Source organism: Schistocerca americana, chromosome 1 (assembly GCF_021461395.2).
Source record: "Schistocerca americana isolate TAMUIC-IGC-003095 chromosome 1, iqSchAmer2.1, whole genome shotgun sequence".
NCBI classification, from domain to species: domain Eukaryota; kingdom Metazoa; phylum Arthropoda; class Insecta; order Orthoptera; family Acrididae; genus Schistocerca; species Schistocerca americana.
In genome coordinates this window covers 422,622,602-422,640,865 of record NC_060119.1, presented here as the reverse complement: position 1 = coordinate 422,640,865, position 18,264 = coordinate 422,622,602, and the positions used below count along the sequence as shown (strand labels likewise).

Here is an 18,264-nt window from a genome sequence, read left to right as displayed (position 1 = left end):
TTAAAGTAAACAGTAAACACATTTTTATCACTTGACTTATCAATTACTTCTCAAATATATCTTCGAAACTGTTTCTGGTTAGCTGTGCAACAGGGAAAAATAAATCTGTATTTTAATCCAAACATTGACAACCAGTGTAGTAAATTGTTGAGATTTTATATAGCTCTTGATAAAAGATAGCAATACTGCTAATTATACCAACCTTGCCAATAATTGATAAGTGATTTCCTTTCTGGGTGGGTTTGAGGTGTGACCCAAAAGTAACATGAATTTCTAATTTCACATATTTTATATATCCAGTTTAAAAATAAAATAAAAAAATGTTCTTTATCTTTTATGTCCCTGATGTATGTTTGCATTGGCAGCTGTTTTGAATATTTAGTTTATTGTTGACAGTCAAAAAGGTTATAGGTGTTTTCGAGTGCTTGGCGAATTTTTACTTTCGAAAAAGATGGATCAAAGAGTTTCCACTAAATTTTGCTTGAAAAATGGAATAAAGTTGACTGTGGCTTTTGGCGAATACAATCTGAGTAAGACAAGAGTTTATGAGTGGTATAAATGTTTGAAAGTGGATCAAGAAGACATTGAAGATGACTGCCTGGATGCCCTAGCACGTCAGTCACTGATAACAATGTGGAAGAAGTAAAGAAAATGGTTGAAAATTGCCAAATCTCCATTAGAAACATTTTTGATAATGTTGGCATATCCTTTTGGTCCTACCAAGCAATTTTTATCAGATTTTTTGGGCATGAAACATGTAGCAGCAACGTTTGTTGTGAAATTGTTGTATTTCGACCAAAAAGAATGTTGCATAGACATTACTCAGCAATTGTTGAATGAAGCCTGCAATGATCCAGAACTTGTAAAGACAGTCGTCCTAATGGAAACTGCCCAAACGCCCAAAACCGAAAAAAAATTCGAGAAGTGTGATCACATGTGAAAGTTCTTCTCATTGTTTTCTTTGAGTATAATGGGATAGTGCATCCTGAGTTTGTTCCTTGTGGTCGTACGGCCAATAAGAAATATTATCTGGAAGTTGTACACCTTTTGCTTGAAGCAATCTGAAGAAAACTACCAGAATTGTGGCAAAACCATCACGTGAAAATGGCATTGCAGTATGCTCCCACTCACATGTCAATGTTTGTTCATATTGTTTTTGGCAAGAAACAACTGTGTTCACTAGGCACAGCCCCCCTGCAATTTCTTTCTATTCTCTAGGTTGAAGAGATCTTTGAAATGGTTTCAGTGTTGGACCATTGAGGAGATAAAAACAGAATCACAAAGGAGATGAATACCAAAACACAAAGTGAGTTCCTGAAGTGCTTCCAAGATTGGAAATAGCGCTGGCACAAGTGTATTATATCTGAGAGTGATTACTTTAAAGGGGACAAATTTGATGTTGATGAATAACGATTCTGTAAGAAAAAGAAAACTTTGTTACTTTTTGATCACACCTTGTTCAGTTCTCTCTCTCTCTCTCTTTCTCTTTCTCTTTCTCTTTCTCTCTCTCTCTCTCTCTCTCTCTCTCTCTCTCTCTTTCTCTCTCTCTCTCCAGATTATATTTTGGAGTAGTTACAGATATATTTGAAATCATGCCATAATTTCCTTACTTTGTCTCATTTCAAACAACTACAGGGAATTCATTAATCTGTTCCAGATGAAAGCAGCTCTGTCTCCTTTATTAGCTCGTTTGTCACCTAAAGTTCGTGTTGAGGTCTTGGCACTTAACCTCGATGCCAGTGTTATTAGGACCTTGTCAGCATATGTGGATGCTGAATTTGACTTCCAGCAATCAGTGACAGCAGTAATTGAAAAGTAAGAAATACCAGTTACTCAAATTTTTTTTATGAATATTATCTGAAGTATTCTTGGATTTTCCTTTTATTATATTAATTATTGTGTGTATAATGTAAACCAAAGACTTCATTGAAATTAGAGGGAAGATGATCAGCATCTACATCACTACCCATCTTCAAGCTATTTATTCACCCTTCCATTCTCGAACAGTGTGCAGGAAAATGAAAACGCTTAAATCTTCCAGTGCACACTCTGATTTCTCTTATTTGATTGCAGTGATTGTTTCTCCCTAACTCATGCGTACCAACAAAATGATAAATTGCTTTGTTGATTGTTATGTAATGGAAGGGTATATTTTGAATTATTCGAACTGGCTACACAAACTGTAACAGAATTTTGTTTTTGTAGGGCAAAATGTGTAAAACAGTAGAAAAAGGACTTTGATTTACAGAGGATCACTGTATGCCAACGATTCAAGGAAAATATGAGTCTCCTTGTGGACATGTCACAACCACTGTTCTGCCCATGTTTAGAATTGTCCATTTATGCACTGTAACCAAAAATAGGAGTTATTCATATTATTTTTGTTCAACGGAGAGCACAAAATATATTACAGGGGGAGATAGAACAGTTGTAGAGCAGTGGTAATTTTTGTCAAGGGCTTGAAAGTAGAGTAAAACTAAAAGAAATTATCTCCATCTCTCAGAGAACATTCTCCACATTGCTCCATCATATTCAGATGGTTTGGAAGAGTGACGTTCGTGGTGTTTCCTTCTCAGGTCAACATACCCTGAAGGGAATGTTCCTGCAGTCTAGAAACTATAACTCCAGATATTCGATGAATAGTCATAAGACTTTTAATCATCTCCTCGAAAAAACAAAGTTACATCTTTAATTCTTTGTTTGTTTTGCAGCTACACAACTGCAGTATACATTGAAATCCTCACACCACACTACCGTAGTACACCACCAGAGGAGCAAAAACAAAACTGTGGAGCACACGATAAAATGAATTATTATGCAGTAATTTGTTTTCGGTGGCAGTGGAAATGCTGGACCTGCTGGAAAGGAATTACTGAGCTTTTGTCAACAGGCTGTGCTGTTTTGTTTTGGCTCACCTAGTGGTGTGTTACAGTACTGTGGAGCAACGATTTCAAAGTGTGCGAGGATTACAGACAAGTACCTGCAAGCAAACAAAAAATTAATTATGTAACTTTATTTTTTCGAGTTGATACTGACTACGCTTGCAGGAATCCTTGGTCCAGACTGCGCCTGCAGTGTACGCTATTGTGCAAGGCTACATCAAATGAAATATACAGAAAATGAGGATAAGTAACCACCCTCTTACAAATAAAATTTCAGTAGCGAACAGCTGCATAGCATGATTTGTAAAAAATCTTTAGAGACAAATTTGCAGACAATCTTTCACTAATGTTTGTGTGAGACACACATGTGAGTGCAGAGGTTTGAGTGGATATAAAGAGCAGCAATGTGTCTGATGATAGGCATTTTTTCATCACTGAAAATGTAGCACTGATATTGAAAAATCTCTGCTGGCAAATAATTCTATGAATATGTGGAATATATCACAATTTTATCTACATGAAAAATGGCTGTATCCAATCATAGGATGGTGTGTCTGGCTACCTTCTCCCACCCAAAGTATGGTAGAGCTGAAATAGCAGTCATTATTTTCCACTTTTCATCCTTGAATGGAACAGCAAGAATCAATAGAAAATGTCTTCTACTGTTCACTTCAATACATTAGCAACCATTGTTAAATTTCTCAAATTTACTTTTATATTTTTGTGCTTATTTTTATTTATAAAGTATCAGTTAAATTATAGTGCCAATATGTCTTTTTATGAGGCAGTTTTTTATTAATGAAAATATTCTTTTATCAGCTCCTTGTGTTATCTCAGCCTTTACCACTACAACATGCAAAGCAGGTCTTATTTTGCTTTTTGCAGCAGTATACAAACAAGATATTGATTACCCTTCGCACTTTCTTTCATTCTCCATTAGCTGCAAGGTAGAGTAAGTAATGCTTAATGTTGCAGATTCAATTTCACTTAAAATACTTCCATACTCATTTTGCCACACAAATTGCTGGTTTATTTGTAATTATGGTGCCTATTTTTGAAATGTAGCTCCTATAAAGTCTACCACAGTTAAAACTGTAAAATGAATTATTCTTTGCCACCTTGTTGCACCAGTTGTTCTTCTAACTTATAAATCTACTTTACTGGCATATATTGTTTCATCATTGTTTCTGTTTTGTACGTGAGAATATAAATGTGATTTTACGCAAACAGTGATCTTCACTGAAACAAAATTTGTGCTTTATGGAAAAAATAAGATGAAAAGTTGAGAAAGATGAAACAATTTGGAAACAGTTAAATACTAAATCTTCTTTGTCGAGGGATATTTTCCAAGGATTGTAAAATTTTTCAAGAAGTCGTAAATGAAAATAAAAGTGTTATCTACACTAATAATAAAACTATTGAACCATCTGTTTGTCTGTCTGAACACACTAATCTCCAAACAACTTTTTATGGGGTTTTCACATGGAATTTGAACATAGCTTGTGCCAATGTATAGACATTATGTCGTCAAAATCAAGCCACCAGAAAAGGTACAGTGAAACCCCAATTTTATGTTTCCTTGCTCCAGACTGAAGAAATGCAAAATTGAGGGAAATGCAGAATCAAGGAAAACATTAAAATCTCCAAAATACAAACAAAAACGTATGTAATTGGCATATATGATTAAAAATTGTAATCCTCTTCAATACAATGTTTATACAATAATTTATGTTAATGAATTTCATCAGTTCTTAAAAAAGTCACACGTGTGTGCAAGTAAAAACTCATCGAAAAATTGAAATTGGTATCTGGGTACAAGGTAATCAAGCTATTTTCTGACATGCTGAAACCACAAATTATACCTCAAAACACACATGTTTGAGAGTTCTTTCCTTTGTGCCTGCCCAGAAAAAATTGAAAATTGGTGAACATGGTGAAGTAAACAGACAACTGCAGAGTATGGTGAAAGGAATCAGAATCTAACATGTGGAGTGCGTGATTTCCTTCTTTAATAAGAGAAACAGTGATGTGAAAAAATAAGTTTATTACCCCAGTTGACATAAAAACCGTATTAGAAATTAGCTCAGTGAATTTCTGTGCACTGTGTAAAATGTAAGTTTAAAAGAAAGCTGAGGTGCTACAGTTTCGCTTCATGCCTTCTATCGTTGCTGCCAATCTGTACGATCTAGAGTGTTAGGTGCAAAGTATATACATGAGTAGTGTATGTAGTCGTTGCAACTGTAAGCGTCAGATTTGGCCTTGAAAGTCTTTAAAATACACTATCATAAAACACAGCACATGATCAGGTTTTTCAGACTTCACAGAATGCTTTCACCCCTACCTGCATTGCTGTCATTGATGAAGGGCCACTCCCCTTGTGCACACATCCAGCAGGCAAGCTCATTTTACATGTGTTAGTTCAGTGTGGTGACTGCGCTGGCAGTTGGGTGACATAAACAGTTGCCAGCCAATAAGAGCTCACTAGCTGGAAATGACCAATGTTTCTTTGATTCTGATCGAGCATATTCTTTGAGACTCTGTGTTTGAATTTAAAAAGTTTACAGTTGATATTGTTGCTTGATACAGTACATCAGAAATACATGCAGGATTATGAGACTGAGTTGTAAGTGACAGAAGGAAAGGTAGTGGCTAGGCCCCTTCTTCACATATTGGCTTGGACAGGAACACTTCACGTCGACTGTCCTGTTTCCATTGCTGCCACAACCTAGCAGTTGTTTGTATCATAATTGCATGGTGAAGCTAAACGTTGCTAGTTGTGTTGGCAATGCCAATTGTGGATTACGTCAGCATTTCCTATCTCATGTCTCCCCTCTCCACAATGGCATAAAATATTCCCCATCTCCACCACCACTTGTGGTGTGAACCATCTGTCTTTTGTGTTACATATAACTCATTCTGTCACATCAAATGTCAGTAGGAAGAAAACAGGACAAAGTCAGGTGAGACATTGATTAAGAATGTAGAATCGAGGTAAACCTTACTAGGAAGAAATGTAAACTCTAGGAATTTTTAGCATTGATCTTATAGATTTCTGACAGGTGCTACAAATTTATGGCATAGAATCATGAAAAACATAAAATCGGAGAACGTGAAATTGATGTTCCACTGTATCATGATCTAAATTTTTATCCAAAACTGTCACATTTGTCTGTTTGAACATGCTAATTTCCAAAACTACTAGACAAATTTTCATAGGATTTTCACAGGTTACTTGACCATAGCTTGGTGCATCGTACGGGCTTGATTTAATTAAAATTGGATCACAGGAAAAAAAAAAGATGTTGCAGTTTAATGTTTTATATATGCAAAAGCGCTTTTGTCTTTTATCTTGTCATGACGAAACGGATGAACCGATTTTGATGAAATTAGGTATATAGATAGTTTGAAACCTGAGGAAGAAAATAAAACAATAGAAACTTCAGCTTGGAATATCAACAGTATAAGGAGAAAGATAGATTACTACTCCTCGCAAAGTTGACACGAGTTGCAGACAGGCAGGTGATAAGACTTTTGCACATTTAGCTTTCAGCCAAACCACTCTTCAGAAATGGAAAAAAATCACATACACACAAAGTCATTCATTCATGCAAGCAAGCACGCCTTCCGCACACATGACCTCCATCTTTTTCTGAAGAGTGCTTTGGCTGAAAGCTAAATACATAACAGTTCTTTTATTGTGTCTATCTGCAACTCAGTTTGTGTCCTCTCAACGGTGAGTAGCAGTCTATCTTTTTCCTTATAATGAGGAAGATAAGAAGCATCTTTAGAAAGTAAAAAAGGAAAAGTCGGCACATAGAATTGTGAAATATTGGGTGGAACATTTTTTTTTTTTTTTTTCGGTGATCATAAACCATGTAAAAAAATATTAAATTTGGTGTATAATGTATAGCTGCTTACATAGTGTGATGCATAAATGTGCAAGCATCAGCTCATGTCTGTCTGCATGTGCCTAGCCATAGCAATGGGTAACAGCTTGTTTAAATTGTAGCTATGCATGCAGAGAGCCGAAAGTTACCACTAATACCTTTATTATTTTGGAATGGAAACACTGCCCTTTAAAACAGTTTATTGTTTTATGTTGCAAGTACAGGTTCTTGTTAACGGGAAAGAAGTGTCCATACAGAAGTGAAAAATGTATGCAGAAAGCTTCCATAATTTGAGGATAATGTCCATTGAGTTTATGTTCACTGTCATTAGCTTGCGTACATTCGGCATGTATTTATGTAGTTTCCATTAGAAATAGTACATTTTATTCAGTTTGTTTCATGAAAAATGCAATTATTTTACTTTAGCATTATTAATTGCATAACTATCTTAAATTAAATGACGAAGCAAGAATGAGACTTTTGAATTAACTTCAGTTTAAACAGTTTCATACCTTATTGTGGCACATATATTCATCCCTGCAAATTAAGAACCATTCTGTAAAACTTTATAGCCAAGGGTGCCGGCTTTTGAAAATCAATGTGGATGCTGTAAATCACAGTTCACAAATGTTTTGAAAACAAGTCCTTCTAAAAATCCAGTTGAGGTGTTTTTAAATGAGCACCACTTGATAAAGGTAAACAAACTTGTTTATTAGGTTCATTTTTTCCATACTAGTTAATTGATATAAAAAAATAATCCACAATATACACAGATTTGTTTTATTTTTTCAAATCCTTCTGTAATTTCTGATTATCACTCACAAAGAATGTGTTCTTATGAACAGCAGATTGTTTAATGAAAATGTTCACCACAGTGTCATGGTTCAAGTTTTTTGCTTTTTTTTCTTATGGACATGCATGATAGTGGTGTTCAGTTTCTCGTGCGTTGTGCTGTTGCACAAGTGAATTTTTGATCTTCTAATGGTGTAAAAAAAAATGTTCTGCTGTGCATTTAGAATCTTGCATACTTAAGGTAATCTTTATCAGTTTCATGACATCTGGAACCAATTCACCAATGTGCATGTCTGAGGAAAAGAAGCTCACTAAGTCGTCCATATTTCCTATGGGATAATTTTTGGAGTCACACCTCCAACATCACATTTCTGTGCAAAGTTAATCTTTCTGCATCAGAGTCATCCATATAAAATTCTGTTACATGGCTCCAGTCTTTAACTTTTGAAAAAATAAAGGTTTATATTTCTTTGAAGTGAGTCAAGAATGTGGTCCTTGAAACACTGAATCACAATATCTAAAATCTCAAAATAAATCCTGCAGTAATAATCATGGGGTCTGGTAAAAGTGTAGGGTAGAGCACCCATCATCTAGTTTTCAAGAAATCTTTTGAACTATTGGAAGTTTGAGGTCTTCAACATCAGAATTTTTTATCAGTTCCTCACGGAAACTTTCATTAGTTCGAGATAACCTCACAACATCTTGGACAGAATTATTGTCCATGGCCTTTTGGAGCTGTAGAGGGGAATTTGGTAGAAATGGAGTCCAAATTTCAGCTGGCTCTAAAATTTTAATAAGAAGTGTAATGACAGAAAATTTAAGAAACCTTCATTGTTAGCACCAGCATAGGATTTTTTGAGCTAAAATTCCTTGAAGAGCAAAATTAACTGTTCATAATTCTGGAAAATAGTTTTCAGTGAACTTATTCTACATTGCCACGTGACAGGGTAAAAAGTCCAAAGAGCTACAGGATGAACAAAACTAGCACATTGGGCAGCTTGCAGTCACTTTTAGTTGCTTGGGAGGACCCACATTCAAATTTGGCCATTTCTTTCACTTTTGAAAGACAATCTCTCACTACGGTATCATTTTACTCTGCCTTTGAGTCACAAGATTCTAAGAACAGGCCATACAGTGAACAAGCAAAAATTGTCAATTTCTCTGATTTTTGCTTGCCACCCAAAAAAGGTGGCACATGTATTGCCCACTCTGTTAGTAGCAATACCTCTGCGTGACTTGATATCTTGAGAAAAATGAGTGAGAACATCAATTAAAATAGTCCACAATACTTCAGCGATAGTAAGATTCGCTAGTATAGAAACCAAAAAATAAAGGAAATCAAAACTTTCTTGTGTTGACAGACGTCGTTTGTTTAAATGATACCATGTTAAAAAAAATGCTAGAACTTACTGCTCCACAAAGAACAGTACCGAGTGAACGATTACCTATCAACACAAAGTAGACATTTTAAATCTCTGCCAGCCATGTCCATTGGATGGAACATTCAAAAACTTGCATGAGATTTCTGCAAGAGAGTAGCACTGAACACTTGTCAGTCGTTTCTGGAGGACTAAGAAGCACTAGGCTATGCTTTCATCTTGTATGGGCCAGTGTGAGGGCACAACATCAAAACTGAAATAAGTGAAACTTTTCTCCATTTTTAAATATTCTATTCTATTTTCCTTCCTTATTTTGTGTGGGTATTGAGTGCTCCAAAAAATTTCAGGTAGGGTGCATGAGCACTGGAGCACCCATGGAGTGGGGCACCCCTGTATATAGCCTTCAGTAGTTGGGTGAAACATTATCTTGGATAATGTCAAGGGAAGCAGAAGGAAAAAACGAATTGTAGTGTGTAACCATGTTACATTATGAGTATCATTTGAATTTCTTTTTCTTTCTAGGCATCCCCGTCATAAGAAGTACATCATAAGAATCTGTGAAGAAATAATGGACTTGAGGAGTGGAAAGAATAGTCCAGTCATTGTTTTATACAGTGTCGAAGAAAATGTCATTAGAATGTTGATGTAAGGTGAAATATGTTATGAAATGAAACTGCCAGCGATGGTAAAAAAGTAAATATTTTGCTAAATTAATTTTCTTTACATGGCATTTTAGTTATTGTGTTCACAGTTAACATATATGTTAAATGTTAGTGTTCATGAATGTTATTTTTGCCTTCACAAATTGAAAAGTTTCTGTTTGAGAGGATACAAGACAAAAGCAATTGTTTTGAGTTAAAAGGGTCTGTAATGACCTTGCTGTACAAAGGCAGTGTTAAACGCTTGTCACTGTTTTGTGATACAGGATATACATGAACAGCCACCAATCATTGTTTTTCAGTTATTCCTGTATATCCTGTACAACCTTTCATAGTCTACTTATTATTTCTGTTTGAAAATGTGAGCTACTTTTTGTTATAATTACTTCAGAATTTTACACTGCCTTACTTAATTATTGTGTAATAGTATACTGAATGCTTGCACAATGTGAACTGTAGAAAATTCAACTAAGCTATGTTAGTTGAATAGTTTGATCATAATCAATTTGCTCTCACTTCTTATTTGATAAGTAAGTTTGTGTTGTATAAAAGCAGATGATTATGTGACAAATGTTTGTGTGTACATTCTTCCAAGGCAATATTGAAATACTGTTTTGCCCCCATTTTGCAGTAAACTTTTAATTATTGATGGAAGCAGAATACATTAATATAAGACTGGCCAAAGCCAGTGATTCTTCAGAAAGAACATCAGGAATTTTATTGCAGAAGTCCACTAGTTTACTCCTTTTCATAAGTGAATATTGTGTAATTTCATTATAGTCCCACTGGTCCTTCCCCTTTTCCTAAAAACAGTCTTGTTGTATTTAATCAGGCCTGTTTTGTTCTGTTGTTGAATCAAGATCTCTTGCTTTCAGTATACAATGGTAACAATTTTCTATCTCTGTTTCATATTTGGCAGTTAAGTTTTTTGTATATGTAGTGATCTGAAGTCCTTTGATAATGGCTATTATATTGTTATTTTCTCTGATGAAGGCTATCTGAAGATTTTTCACGTGCTTCATTAAAAAAAAATGGGTGGGGGCAGCACCATAATACATGTGTCATCTGGTGTTTTATTTTATTTTAAAAAAAAAAAGATGTGGAGCCCCTCCATGCCCACACTGGCATGATGGCCAATTTGAAAGGTCTACTGCTTTCTCTGTGTAAGGGTTAGTATTCACTAAAGTGATGTGTCGCAGGATGTGGGTACTGCGATATTTGTGTACGTCTGGTTAAGATTAACCATTTACATGCGCTCATCTGAAGATAGACTAGGTCGAAAGTCAAACGAAGGGCAGCAGTTTGAAGGGCAGAGGGAAAACAGTGCGAAGGCAAGCGCCAAGGGAAGAAAACCTCAGCAATAGTTAGGTCAGGTAGTAAGAGCAGTAGCGGATGTCTTACTGACTGCAATAGGTCATGGAAGTTAAGTTAGAGGCGGGTATCATGCAAGCGGATACCGTGTCAAGCCATATGTTCATCGTAAGAGATCAGTCTGTGACAATGCTGCAGCACGGTGCGCTGCAGTTTAGGCTTTGAGAGCTCCCTGCCGCACTGCATCAGTGGTGGGTGAGCATTGAAGCCAAGCGCTTGGAGATGTGCGGTTGTGTAGCGGCACCTCTCCTCACTCGTTGACTGTGCTGACAGGCCCAGTGAGGGTTGCGGTTGAGTTTCTGAGTGTTGCGGACAACGTAGCCCAAGCCATTGAGCATCCTGATCACTCTGGTAGTCCACTCGTTGGAGCAGAGCTGCTCTGAACTGACGGGCTTCGGTGTTCCTGCGGCGGCATCTGTGTTCTTCTTCAGCGTGTCCGTCGCACTGTGGTTTTCCGCCGGCTGCATAAGGGAAGCAGTGGCAGGTGTCTTCTCTTCACCTGTGGCGTCTGCACAGATGTTGTGCACCAGCTGTGAGCACAATTGCCGCAGCTGGCTGCAAGCCTCCTCCATCTCTGCAGACAGGGTGGCCTTAAAAGCTGCCCTGTCTGCGTCCGTGGTGGCTTTGAAGGCCGCAGTCGCCTCCTCCGCCGGTGCACTTTACACAGTGTGGCGAGTTGTGGCAATATTTAGCCACATGCCCTTCAGCTTGGCACCTGAAGCACTGTGGCTTAGGGTCCTTGTCTAGGTGGAGAGCTTCGATGGTCACAAGAAAGGCTAAGAACTTCCTCATCCCAAAGATGTCACTGCCATCCGTCACATTTTCCACTACGACGATGTACAGGGGCAGCATCTTCTTATTTATCCGGTTGTGCAGCTTAGTAGTTGCACCCTGGAATCCAGCACATGACATTCTCTTGGACCGTCTTCTCATCACATATCCAAGGCAGCCCCCAATCAGGGCCTTGCAGTGCTTCTCATGCTGTTTTGGTGCAGTCCTCTTCTCCACAGTAGGTGGATCAACAATGTGGGCGGCCACAGCACTCTTAAGTGCGCATTGTTCGGCCACGCTCGCTGCCTGCAGCTGGACAGTGGCGTCTGAGTCCAGGAACTCTACGCCTACTTCTTCCCTGCAGCAGTTGGCTATGATATCACACATCACTGCCCATGACCCTAATACTGCACCAAATGTACAGAGGAGGGTGGGACAGGTGTATGACATTTGTCGCACGTCTGTTCTGCATTCCTGGTGGGTTGCAGTGTCAAAGGCTTCTTCTCTGTATCTGCCTTCTTCTTCTGCCCATTCTGTGACGCAAAGACACAACAATTTTGCTGTGTCATAATAACGACGCACGACAATTTGCTTAGCATCGCACCACAGTCCAAGCACAGCTTCACAGCTCTTCTTCTGGCCAAGCACAGGTAACTCACTTCACCAGTGATGTACGCCCTCTGCTGCTCAAGTGCAACTTGTGTCATCTGGTAAACACTGACTAACTTACATCCTTACCAATTTTATGCATTACATACCTGTTTTGGACGAAAAAAGATGATCTCATTGAAACAAAATTTTGAAGAGAGAGAGAGAGAGAGAGAGAGAGAGAGAGAGAGAGAGAGAGAGTATGTACACTAAAACCGGGTGGACTCCATATGGCACTACATTGAAAATAAGTGTAATGACTGTTTTTATTATCGGTCCATCTTATTTAAGGTGAAACAGAGCAAGTGAGACCATAAATTGCTGCACTGGTTGGACTTAAACAATAACAAATCTTTTACTTTTGTCAATTATATTATCAGTTTACAGAAGAAAGAATTTTTTTTCTTAGCTTACTTAAAAAGACATCAAAACTACTGGGCTCATGATATTCCTTTCCAAGTTCCATGTTAATGCTAAGTATATGCATTTATGGGCAACAGGGGTGAAGTGCAAGGGCCACTCTTTTTTAATACCGTGGTTCTGGAATCTGTCCAATATCATTATTAGGTATTTATTATGAATATTTTGTTAAAAGAGTGATAAATGAAATTGAATTGTTAATGAAAAATTGTCACTCATTATCTAAAAGTACAACATTGCAAGAATTAATTTTATTGCAGACAGTCAGTTTATGTACATTAATACATTGTTAACTCAGTATTGTAACTAATGAATGATGTGAAAAGATAATTGAAAGGTTTGCTACAAGAAAAGGAGATAGCTCCAGTTTTCCAAATTTTCGATGTATTGAAAGAAATGTTTTTAAAAATCAGAATTCTTATTGTGTGAAAAATAGTCTTTCAGATAAAGTTCTATAATGCTTCTAACCTGTTATGACAGCCTATTCACTGTAAAATATATTTCTCAGATCATGTGATGTATCTCATCGTTGGATGAGATTTCTTGTCACAAAATAGATCTTCAGTCTACTTTTAGGAAATAGATTTCATAATAAGTAAATTTTATATGCCATGGCACTACGCAAATGCCGTTTAACAAATTTGTTCCTTTTTATCTCCAAGGGGAACAGAATGCCCATTTTCACTCTTCTTTGTTAAAACTTGTTGATTCTTATGAGTCCTCATAATTAGCATCTTGTGCTCACTTTTTACGTATCTTATTAAAAGAATCTAGTAGGCACACTTTTCCATGAGTAGTAGGTTTACTGAAACACACAATCATAGTCAGTAACTCAATGTAATTTATTTTTTCTGCATACATGTTTGTATGCCCACACAATCATAGCCAGCAATTTGAAGTAATTTATCTTCTCTATGTACATTTTTGTATGTCTTTCATTCAGTCATCTATCATTTCCTTACATTTCATAGCCATTCAAAAAGTTCCAAAAAATTCACCTTTTTCTAAACAGGAATACAATTAGTATTTACACTAGCTTTGTTAGAAGTGATTTCTTCTTCATTAGCAGTTTCATATAGATTATTACAACCAGAAATACACACTCATCTCTTGGGAATTACTCATTATTCTTACAATAATATGCAGTATTTAATTTATTAGAACTACTACTGTGAGACACAACTGAAAAACATGTGATAACACCATTTCTGTAAACAGATCACATTTGTTGTCTAATGCAACAAAGAAAACAAGCCAGCAAGACTGGCAGTCATCCCTCCCCTCCCTCTCCCCTGTCTTGATGAATAGGGAACAAAGGGCTGGAGCTACACCCTTCTTGGATACAACGAAAGGCCTTTTCTCTCTCTCTCCCTTCACCCCCCTCCCCCAAAGTTTTTGCAAGTAACTCCAAACTCAATCAGGGTTAAGGGTTAAGCTATCTACATTTTGTAGCAAACCCTTCAATATATCCATGGCTTCAAATTTCTGGAAAAGGTAAACACATTTACCCATCTTCCCATTCCATGTAACAAATATCATTGTCCTCTGATCATGTATAGATGAAGGAGAACAAGTTTGAATTTTTCTTGCAGATTTCATTGTTTCAGTATTCCTCTTTACTTCAGCCAAAATTCTGTCCACTAAGAAATTTTTTTGTCTTTTTAGATGAAAATCTATCAGTGTCCTCTATACAGAATTCAGCATCTGAAAGTGCTTATTGTAATAACTTGTAATAATTCCTTGAAATATGCTCTTCCTTTTCTTTACTTTTACTGTTATAACTGGACCATAGTTGTAGTTTGTTTTCCAAAGACAGAATAGGGCCAGGATAAGTGTGCATTATGGTATGCTTTTCCCCCAGAACACACAGGATGCACTACCCCAGTAAGAAATAATCATGGGGTAAGTGTTTGCCATGAAACTAATGAGACTAAATCATACAAAAGAATAATCATTTGGCTCTTTCAGATTAGGAATGATGATGAATAATATTGCAAACAATATAATCATAATATGATAGTAGATTCCTTCGTAATCAGAGTTCAAAAACATACCGTACTCTCTAAATTAAAGCTTTCACAGTTCTGTCATAGATAATGAAATATCTGCTAAGATGAATGTAGAGATAGCTTCGATCTAATGGTGGACAGAAGTACTGAGTAATATTTCACTTTTCACAACAGTGAGCTGCAGTGTACGGTTGACAGCCAAAGAATGTCATGTCGAGTACACTTACACTTGCACCACTTCACTCAATTGAAAGCCAAGGTGTATAGTGATAGACTGGAACAAAACCTTGTTCCAGGGTGTTCAGCTTGGTTTATTCTATGAGTTACTGCCTTCAGTGAAAACCCCAATACCACTGTCACAGTTTCTAATTTTTCCTCTACAGCTGATTGCCTCAGCTTATGGTGTCTAAATGATCATGTATCATCAAGTGAAATAGTAGTTGTATTTTACTATTACAGTACTGCATAAATCATAGGAAAACATCTGACAACTCACTTAAACAGACACACCAAATTGTCATAAAACTCTTCTTTCACACAAATGTTCAAAGGGTTAATGACAGATTTCATTTAAAAAATTACAATAAAATATGTCTGAGTAATCCTTTTATAGAAAATTGATTTTATCTCAACAGTATCTCAGTTTCATTTGGAAAGTGATGCAAGCGAAGAATATCAAAGACGCTTGCATTTATATATTAGTCAGTACATCTCACTCACATTGCCTTTACACTGTCAGGTAGTATAAAAGCCTGATCTCTCACATTTTTTGTTGTTAAGGTATTGGTAGGAAATATCTCCTGCAATTTTTATTCTCTACCACAGATCTTGTTTGCTATGCCCAAACCACCTCTGCTTGTCTTTTTTTCTTACCTCCAACTAAACATTGAATTTGTAGTATATCTCTGTTTCTTTTAACGTGTCTAGACAAACATATTTCTTTATATTATTTCATCATACCAGCCTTTTCTTTCATGCCAGTCAACGTCATTTCACACTCCTCTGTTTTACTGTCTTTTTCACAAGCCTATACCTGTACTGTATGTTGCACTATATGTTGTGCTGTGATGTAATTCTTAGATATGTATTACCTTTTTGTAATATTTTCATGCTTTACAGGAATCTTCCAATATTCTGCTACAATCATTGAAATATTTGTTATCTTGTAGTAAAGTGCTAACAAATTATTTGAGATTTCCCCAGTTTGTTGAGGTGGTGTACCTAATATAAAACCGGCTCCTTCAGCTCTCCTTTTCACAGTCAGTACATATCTTTGTACTTTTCCTGGTCAGTACATATCTTTGTCTATGCACTAGTTTAATGAATAGAATTGTGAGGAAGGAAAGATCAGTATTGAACTGAGTGATTGATTGTCCCATACTCTTTTTTCATAAGTGTGTAATGGTAGGTGTATGGTAATGACATCAGAATACTGGGTACTGTACTGCAAACAATAATTAGAACACCAGTATCTTTTACAAGTACAATTACTGTCAACAATACTTATATAACTGGCCAACACTCAATTAACAGTGGAGTACAGTGTGCCTTTATCATCACTTTTATATTTTTGCAGTTCTTCCTATTCGAAGGAGTATAAGTGCTACTTAACTAATATTGTGCATTATGTGAAAAAAGAAAGAGATGTAATTTTGTTAAAAGTATTGTAGTTTTTAGTTGATGAACTTTGTAAACTGTAAAATTTTCTACTGCAGTTTTCAATTATGATCTTTCATGAAATGTTCAAATACATATATTGCCTGTAAAGGTACTATGATGTCTTTACAAATTTTTCTACATTGTTGTAACAGTGCCAGCAATTGAATTAATTTCAAATGTCAATCATAATTTATGTACTTCTCCAGCATTTCATGCATCACGCAAACTGGATCTAATTGCTGTAATCTAACATAAAAGCTGTAATTTCTTGTAAGTTTCATGTATGTGTTGTATCTGCTCATAAAGCATTTATTTATCTTTGTTACACAAGTTTTGTGTAAAAATAAATTGTACCTGAACCTTAACAAATAAAATGCAAGATGATTTCCTTCAGCTTGTGTGTCAATATCCCAACAACTTTAACATAATTGTTTGCGACTTTCACTTTTTTTATTAAGTTTCATGTTCTAAAATCATGCAAGTCAAGAGATTAAATATATGTACGAACTATTGCCATATACAAAAATGTAAATATGAAGTTGTGTTTAAACGTGAAGATAATTTTTCAGAAATATCTTTAAGAATTATTGTGCATGAAATGCAACATGCGGCTATAACCAATTTGTGTATTTTTTTTTTTTTTTAAATAATGAACTGTTGTAGAAACTTCAACTTCTTTAAATTCTGAAGTGAGAAAATCAGACCACTAAGCCACCTTCATTTACATTTCTTAGTAGTAGAGCAGTATTGGTGGTATGCATCCATGGATCTTTCTTAGGCCACATCCTCCAGGAATGACAGAAGTGACTGACAGTGTGCAACACCTGCATGCATTACAATCCTACTACAAAGAGCAGTATAGGGGCTATATCCCTTGGATGTCATGCATGTTGAGCAAAAAACTCTCTCTACAAGATGGCTCCTAGAACACACCAGCTGTTCTAAAAAATTGTGCCTATAAACCATTCAATGTTGTAGATCGAGAATAAGGCAACGTAATTAGCTTTACTTAAGAAAATAAGGCGAAAAAAGAGTGGTAGGTAGGAAATTTACAAAGGGAGGAATCTTCACAGAGAATTTCATCATTTGTATCATCAACTACAATGAGCACAGATATGAGTGACTACCTCATCAATGAATTAAAGACAAAGTTTTGCTATTTGGGCACAAACTTTCAGCAGCCGATAACCAAGGGAGAATGACTGACTATCGCAAGTACAGAAGAGTGATGGGGGTCTAGTACTGAGGTGTCTGTGGTTCTTTGACCAATAATCTGAATTGTGATGGATCCTGACTCCACTACAATCCTACCATTTATTGTGTGTACTAAGTTTTATATATACTACTAACTCAGCATCTTGAAGAATGTTTTTTAGGGCTTACCCTACTTTAAGTGTGTACTCACCTATCCTAAGGTACCACACACGTGTTAAATTCCTAACAAAACACATTGAAAAACCTGGAAATTTTACTGTTATTTGATTGTTGGGAACATAATTCAACTGCAGTCAATGTTAATTACAAGTTTTCACTAAATCTATTTAATATCCATAAATAAAGCATAATTTCTTAATATAAAAAAGAGATCAAAATTTATGTGAAATGATTTGTTTCAATTAAGAAATAAAATAATCGTGATTTTGAGCATTATTCAAAGACATGTCAAATGTTCCTATAATCTGTTTCATTTATTACCTTTAGACAAAAGGTTGACTCAGTTTTTTTTTTTTTAATTCAGAAACCATCGTCTTATTGATATGTGACTTGCCTTCCTAGTATCTTCTGTT

The 18,264-nt window shown here is 36.1% G+C and overlaps 1 protein-coding gene across 1 annotated transcript in view; it reads left to right on the top strand.

Moving 5' to 3' along the window:
- The window catches only part of LOC124602553 (eIF-2-alpha kinase GCN2), a 308,459-nt gene extending 291,652 nt beyond the window's left edge, over window positions 1-16,807 (top strand). Inside the window, exons 27-28 of the mRNA XM_047136328.1 lie at window positions 1,658-1,815; window positions 9,463-16,807. Of these exons, the coding sequence (XP_046992284.1) occupies window positions 1,658-1,815; window positions 9,463-9,589 (285 nt within the window). The 3' untranslated portion in view covers window positions 9,590-16,807. The remainder of the gene's footprint in view (window positions 1-1,657; window positions 1,816-9,462) is intronic.
- Window positions 16,808-18,264: the final 1,457 nt, after the last annotated feature.